Source organism: Neophocaena asiaeorientalis, unplaced genomic scaffold (genome assembly GCF_003031525.2).
Source record: "Neophocaena asiaeorientalis asiaeorientalis breed wild unplaced genomic scaffold, Neophocaena_asiaeorientalis_V1.1 scaffold508, whole genome shotgun sequence".
NCBI lineage: Eukaryota > Metazoa > Chordata > Mammalia > Artiodactyla > Phocoenidae > Neophocaena > Neophocaena asiaeorientalis.
In genome coordinates, this window is record NW_020172179.1 from 333,179 (window position 1) to 341,278 (window position 8,100).

General features: G+C 44.5%; 1 protein-coding gene across 1 annotated transcript in view; it reads left to right on the top strand.

Annotated features, from left to right (window-relative positions):
* The first annotated feature begins 1,386 nt into the window (after positions 1-1,386).
* Positions 1,387-8,100, top strand: part of CDHR3 (cadherin related family member 3) — a 65,724-nt gene continuing 59,010 nt past the window's right edge. The window contains exon 1 of the mRNA XM_024760805.1: positions 1,387-1,432. Coding sequence (XP_024616573.1) covers positions 1,387-1,432 — 46 coding nt within the window. The remainder of the gene's footprint in view (positions 1,433-8,100) is intronic.

An 8,100-nucleotide genomic window follows, 5' to 3' on the forward strand; every position in this document is an offset into this window, starting at 1 on the left:
GGCCCTCCTTGCTGTCTCCCTCCATTGGTTGTGGTAGCTGTCTGGGTTCATACAGACTAACTAGCCAGGGGTGACCTCTGTGTATCCAAATGCTGGTTCACTAGTGGGGCACACGTGCTCTTCAGAGCACCTGGGGGTCTCCCCACGGCTCACGTCCCTGGTGGGGAGGAACAATGCCCCCATCCATCCCCTGCCACCAGCCTTGGGCTGCTGGGCACCCCTCTCCCAGCAGGCAGTTCTCGAGTGAAAGGAGCAGGAGAGAGGGTCCAAGTCCTGCTTCCTTCCACTCTGTCCACTGTCTTCCTCCTGCACCATGTTGAGGGCAGGGGCTGCTCCACCACCACCTTCCCTCTGCACAGCCACCGCTCCTTGTCTGGGTGGAGGCTGGACTCGAGCTGTGGTTCACTCACCGGGTCTTGTAGCCTGGCACAGGGCTGCATGAGGCATGAAAGCACTGCACAGGGCAACACCTGGCCCCAAGGGATAGGCCACATCACCCTGCAGTGGGCAGAAGCTTCCTTCATCTTCCTCCACTGACATCTTTGAGGGCTGGAGGGGTGGTGGATGGAGTCAAAGGGCAGTGTCTACAGTTGCAGATCTGCCTTGAGGAGGGGTCTGGCCCTTGGTTCCTCTCTTTATTTTATTTTTATTTATTTTTATTTTTTGGCTCCTCTCTTTGGAATGAGTGCTTTAGTCTCCAACTCTGAGCCTGACTCATAAATTCAGGAGAGCAGAAAAATTCCTACTTGCCTACCCCTGTTTCTGAGAATGACAACGTGCCTGGTGACAGGGAGCCCATCATGGATGACTCTGTTTATGTCCAGCTTTTACCATCCACTCTTTCTTTGCTCTTTTGACTTTTATTCTGGGGTTCTCTGTACAGATGCATGGTGGGTGTGGACTTTTTTTTTTTTTTTTTTTTTGGGGTACGCGGGCCTCTCATTGTTGTGGCCTCTCCCGTTGCGGAGCACAGGCCCCGGACGCGCAGGCTCAGCGGCCATGGCTCACAGGCCCAGCCGCTCCGTGGCACGTGGGATCTTCCCGGACTGGGGCACGAACCCGTGTCCCCTGCATCGGCAGGCGGACTCTCAACCACTGCGCCACCAGGGAAGCCCGGGTGTGGACTTTTAAGATGGACCCCTAGCTGACCAGGGCTGGTTGGCTGGCCTCTTGGTACCATGTGGTCACAGAAGGGGGGAATCAAAGAACAAACAGTCCTGTGGTGTTTGGAGTCTCCCTTAGTGACACTAAAGCCTGTGTTTGATTTCTCGCATGGTAACAAAACCAGGAGGGGAAGGTGAGTGGCACCTGGAATACACTCTGGGTGTAAGGCAGGTTTCAGGTCCTGGATAACACGCTGGAAGGGTGCACAGAAGTGAACTAAAGATGCAGGAGGCCATCCTCTTCCTGCTTCTCCTGGGCGCCCTGTCAGGTAGGAACTCTGTTTTGCCACCTGTCTTGGCCCATTCAGTTTGCTTGATATCATTGTGTAATAAAGTCCCCAAAGAGGAAATTGCCTCTGGGAGGCTTTGTTCAAGTGTGGGCTTCTCAGCATCAGGGAGCCCTGAGAGGCTGGGATGGCGTATCTGGAGAAGAGGGTACCCAAAAAGCCACCATCTAATCAATGTTCATACAGACTTCACTTCCCCTCTTGTGCTAACTGGCCTGTGTGGTCCTTTCAACACCTAAAATTGGGGAAAGAATTTTCCTAGTAGGGCTTTTTATGTATGTCAGCCAGCCTTTGTGGAGATTCTGGCCTTACTCTGGAGCCTTCTGGGGGCAAACTGAGGTTGCAAATCACCCTATGGGAAAACCGAGGTACTGAGGGGCTAGTGTCTCAAGTCTTGAGCAAAGAAAATTTCTGATAGAAGCCAAAGATTCACCTCGTGCTTCTGGCACTCCCTCTTCCTAACTCAAGAGCTTCAAGAATCTTGGATGATTTTTCAGTGTTGTCAGCTTGTATTACTTAAATTGAGCCTTTTAAATTAAATCTTATTTTTGAGTAGGTAGTATATGCATTATGTATGGAATTCAATCATGTTAAATTTGCAGATTAATTTAGGGATAATTTACATCTTTGATGAGTTATATAGTAAAAATGCTTAGAGGAGTGTCTGGTACCTAGTAAATGCTTAGTAAATGTTAGTGATTATTATGTATGACATTGAGTCTTCCTATCCAAGAACAGGGCTCTAGAAACTTGTTCAAGTCTTCATTTGTTTTCTCAGGAGTATTTGGAGAGTTTTTCTTTCATATAGATCTTGCAAATTCTGATTGTTTATTTCTAGTTCTTTTTCTTTTTAGCAGTTGTAAATAGAATTTTCTCTTCCCTCTTACCTTTCAATTGATTGTTATATAATGTATGGAAGTTTTTTGATGAATTATCTTATTATTTGTAATGATGTTTCAGTTGATTCTCATGCATTTTCCAGGTTTGAAGATGATAAATATTTGTTCTTTTCCTCATTTGTTTTTTTTTTAGTCTCTTATTTCTTTCTCTTATCCAACTACTGGGCCTGTATCTTCAGATTGTTGTTCAATAATGATGAGTGTATACTCTTGTCTTGTTCTCCATGAAGGATGATGTTAGCTTTTGGTATGAAATAGCTTTGGGTATGTTTTATATGTTAAGGAGATAGCTTTTATTCTTATTTAGGCTATTTGCTTGTAAGTCAAAATGGATTTTTAAATCAGATGTTTTTTCAAGATCTATAGAAAGGACCACTTGATTTTCCTCTTTGACCTGTTAATAACATAAATAAATCATGGTTTCCTAATAATATTGAACTGTCTTTAACCTTGGGCTTTTAGAGGGCAGGAGGAACTGTGAGTGTGAAGCTGGGCCTTGAGCTTCTCAGACTCTCACTTGAAGTAAACATTGGAGATATTCCCAGAAATATAGGCTTTTAGGGTCATAATCATTTGAGTTAAGAGGTGACATTTATTGTCATTGGGGGAAGAGTGAGGTTAGGAAGAATCCATCATCTTATACTGAAACATTATCATTTGGAATCTTCTCATCAGATGTGTGAAAGGAACAGATCACAAAAGTTTGCAAGAAATACTTGAGATTCTTTATAAAAACCACACTCCAATCCCTCCCTCTCCAAAAGACCATGCACTGTACTGCACTTTTGCCTCCACAGGTCAAATCCTACTTTTTGGAAGGTCTACTGTGATGCAGACTGTTTCTCTCTCACTTTCTTAGGTGAGTCTGAGAACCTGATCCTTACCCTTGATCTCAAAAACATCAGGGTCACAGAGGATTGGGAGAGGGGAAGAGCCACACCAGTCCCTGCCTTTGGGGAATTGGAAACACACATCACCAAAATAATCTCAAACAAAGTAACATTCTCCAGTATCCTTTTTCCTCTCATTTGGTCTAACTCCTATGCATCCTCCAAGGCCCAATCAGGCCCAACCTCCTCCATGGAGCCTTCCCAGATTGCCCTAGCTCTTGGTGCACACTCTCCCTGCTGCACCCTGGAGTTCCTTTCGTCTACACATGGAATGCATTTTAAGGGTTTAGTACAGAGCCTAACACAGAGTAAGTGCTCAATGAAAGGTAGCAGGAGTTATACTATAATTCATCCGTTATGTGTCTGCCCTGTCTCCTCAAGTGGAATGTCAACCCTACAATAAGAGGTTTCACGTTTCTTCTTGCTCTGTGGTCCCTGAGTGCCAACACATATAGCGTAGCTAATAAATGTTGTTTTTGTTGATCATTATCCCATTGGGGACCTGTTTTTTCCCCCACATTTACTGATATCCCCTAAATGCAGAAATTTAGATCATCTGCCTACTTAATATTGGCATTGAGATTGGCTTCTGTCTTTTTCACCTCCTAGTAAGATGAGGGAAAGAAAACATTTTCTCTTTGGGATGCTAAAGTGTCCCATTCCAGTGACAACTTAGAAAGGAAGGCCCTAAAAGAACATAAACTACACAAGACTCCCAATTGTAGCAGGGGAAAGAGTTGAGATGAAACAATCTCTGGCTCCATCCATACCAAAGGACCATGTGTCATTCGTGGGAGATAGAGGACTTAGCAAAGGCCCCTTGGTGTATTTAAATCCACTGCACACTGAAGTTGTCTCCACTTTGAGAAAGTCTCCAGGGAACTAGCTTTTGTCTGAGTCTCAGGGAAATGAAAAGTACCAGTGTGTTTAATGGAAGAAGGGCTCCTTGGTAGCTGGAAGACCCACAGGAACATGAAAACGTTACCAGGCCCACTGACCTGAGTTTTGTCCACGGAGCACCAGGTGTGAGGCCATCTTGGTCTCTCTAGGACAATCCCCAAGTCTGCCATCTGGGCCTAGACCCCTGCTAGGTGGTGTCAGGAATCAAAAGAGGCCCCAGGCTCAGTGTATTTTGCTGCTGAGGAAGCAGGTGCAACCCCTCCTGAATGCTCTTATTAATTTGAAAAGGCAGGAAGGTATAGTCCATTTCCAGAAAGTCTTTCTGTGGGTGATTAATCCTTTGAATGGGATCCAAAGAACATTACAAAAAGTTTCTACTTTTTCTCTCATGTCACTTTCCTATTCAGACAACCTCAGAGAAGCAAAAGGCCATCCCTCCTCTCAGTCCTCCCTCCCTCTTCCTTTTCCATGGCAACCCAGTTGTCTCCCCCTCACCTCCAGCTGAAGCACTCACTTCCTGGAATCTGCCTGCTTTTCCACCTCCAAGGAGCTGCAGGAGGTTTGTGAGAAGCCAGCCCCCCTCAGGCCAGCACCAGAGTGACGTGGCAAGACGAACAACCCCCGCTCCCATTAATGATGACCTAGAGCCATTTACACTGTAGGTGTAAGTGCAGATTTCACAGAATCATTACAAGACTCACCATCCTTTCTTCTGTGTCCTACTAAGGGCTCCCTTCTATTAGCCTTTGCGGGGTAAAGAATCAGCCCCCCAAAGTGGGTGGGTGAGCATCCCATCCAGGAAGGCATACACTGTGGAAATGAAAGACATAGGATAGGAAGACATTGCATATAGTGAAACAACACTGTATAATGTTTTCTAGTATGCTGAGTGTATGCATTTTCTTATACAGTACCTGTGACAGGGAATTCCAGTAGGGCTGCAGTTAGTCTGAGTGGCTTTGGTAAAGTTCCTGCACAAAGCTGACTCCCGTTCGAGGCAGGAAGTCTGCTGATTAATAGCACTGCTTTGTAACCACGGCTTCCGGGAGTTTGGGGACAGTTTGCAGCGGCCTGGAAGCATTGTTATTGATGACGGTGAGACTGATGATTGGCACCTGGCCTCGGTGAGCTCCTCAGAGGGCTCTGCTCTTGGTGCTGGTTATGTAATAGGATGGTACCTACAAAAGCATCAAAATAGAAACAGTTCCAGCAGAGACTCTAACTTGGGCTCACTGTTTCCAGGGTATCAGTGACTATGTTGGTGGTTCCTGATCTGAGCAAGTGCACTTTGTTCTGGCTCTTAGGGACAAGAGGACAGCAGAAGCTGGCACCGGGCCTCTCCCGTCCTCTTGCTACGAGGCAGTGTTCAGCTGGGATGCACATCTTTACTTTAATGTTGTTGCTATACCGTATCCTTTTTCTGTAATCAACTATAGATGTGGAAGCATTCTCATTTGGGTCCTGTGTGTCTTCTTGAACAATTAGAGTGTTTAATGGCTACTGTCAGTGTAGCAACACAGCCCTGAGAGATAGAGTTGACAGAGGGCCCAACAGAAATTAAGGGATCAGCCTAAGGTCACATAGTCAAGTAGCAGCAAGGCACAAAGCAGCTCTGATTCCAAATCCTTCTCTTTTCACAACACTCCTCTGACTTCTTTTACTACCATTTGGATTGGTTAATAGAGAGAATGAAGAGGTATTTATCACCTCAGGTGAGACCTGCCCTGTGTACCAAAAGCAGAGCTGTAAGTAAGAGCTGCTGCATCCCCAGAGGGAGAAGATGGCATTGCCCCACACTTCCTGGACCACGTCATCAACTTTGGTGTCAGAGATCCAGATGGTCAGCTTCCTCCCCTGGAACCGAGGCTGCGGAGGCCTTCATTATCCCCACATGTGCTCCAGGGAGGGGGCCTCCTTGGTTCCTTTCTGGCAAGGCAGTGGTTTTGCTCATTTGGAAACAAGCGAGCCCATCATCCAGCCAGCTCTCAACCACAAGCGAGATGTTTTAGTGGGCTCAGTGACTGATAATAAACCTTTTTTTGTGCTTTTTCTTTTTCAAAGTGTACCCGTCAAGCAATTATAATTTGCTTCTTAATTAAGATGCATGTGTAAGTCAAATTCCATTAAAGCCTCTTTCTTGCTCTCAAGCACTCAGACCACCAGAGAAAGTTTGGAACACCAGTCTCAAAAGGAAAGTGCATGATGTCTTAGGGAGAGTGGGCCCCTGGCTCCCAACCTTCCCTCTGCCACCGATTAGGTGGGTGCCTTTGGACACACACCTTAAAAAAAAAAAAAAAAAAAAAAAAAAAAAAAAAAAAAAAGTCTTTACTGGAGTATAACTGCTTTACAATGGTGTTAGTTTCTGCTGTATAACAAAGTGAATCAGCTATACGTACACATATATCCCCCTCTTGCGTCTCCCTCTAACCCTCCCTATCCCACCCCTCTAGGTGGTCACAAAGCACCAAGCTGATCTCCCTGTGCTATGCGGCTGCTTCCCACTAGCTATCTATTTAACACCTGGTAGTGTATATATGTCCATGCCACTCTCTCACTTCGTCCCAGCTTACACTTCCCTCTCCCCATGTCCTCAAGTCCATTCTCTACATCTGCATCTTTATTCCTGTCTTACCCCTAGGTTCTTCAGAACCTTTTGTTTTTCTTTTAGATTCCATATATATGTGTTAGCATACAGTATTTGTTTCTCCCTTTCTGACTTACTTCACTTTGTATGACAGAATCTAGGTCCATCCATCTCACTACAAATAACTCAATTTCGTTTCTTTTTATGGCTGAGTAATAGTCCATTGTGTATATGTGCCACATCTTCTTTATCCATTCATCTGTGAATGGACACTTAGGCTGCTCCTATGTCCTGGCTATTGTAAATAGAGCTGCAATGAACATCGTGGTACATGACTCTTTTTGAATTACGGTTTTCTCAGGGTATATGCCCAGTAGTGGGAATGCTGGGTCATATGGTAGTTCTATTTTTAGTTTTTTAAGGAACCTCCATACTGTTCTCTATAGTGGCTGTATCAATTTACATTCCCACCAGCAGGGCAAGAGGGCTCCCTGTTCACCACACCCTCTCCAGCATTTATTGTTTGTAGATTTTTTGATGATGGCCATTCTGACAGGTGTGAGATGATACCTCACCGCAGTTTTGATTTGCATTTCTCTAATGATTAGTGATGTTGAGCATTCTTTCATGTGTTTGTTGGCAATCTGTATATCTTCTTTGGAGAAATGTCTATTTAGGTCTTCTGCCCATTTCTGGATTGGGTTGTTTGTTTTTTTGATATTGAGCTGCCTGAGCTGCTTATGTATTTTGGAGATTAATCCTTTGTCAGTTGCTTCGTTTACAAATATTTCATCCCATTCTGAGGGTTGTCTTTTCATCTTGTTTATGGTTTCCTTTGCTGTGCAAAAGCTTTTATGCTTCATTAGGTCCCATTTGTTTATTTTTGTTTTTATTTCCATTTCTCTAGGAGGTGGGTCGAAAAGGATCTTGCTGTGATTTATGTCATAGAGTGTTCTGCCTATGTTTTCCTCTAAGAGTTTGATAGTGTCTGGCCTTACATTTAGGTCTTTAATCCATTTTGAGTTTATTTTTGTGTATGGTGTTAGGGAGTGTTCTAATTTCATTCTTTTACATGTAGCTGTCCAGTTTTCCCAGCACCACTTATTGCAGAGGCTGTCTTTTCTCCAGTGTATATTCTTGCCTCCTTTATCAAAGATAAGGTGACCATATGTGCATGGGCTTATCTCTGGGCTTTCTAATCTGTTCCGTGGATCTATATTTCTGTTTCTGTGCCAGTATCATACTGTCTTTATTACTGTAGCTTTGTAGTATAGTCTGAAGTCCAGGAGCCTGATTCCTCCAGCTCTGTTTTTCTTTCTCAAGATTCCCTTGGCTATTTGGGGTCTTTTGTATTTCCATACAAATTGTGAAATTTTT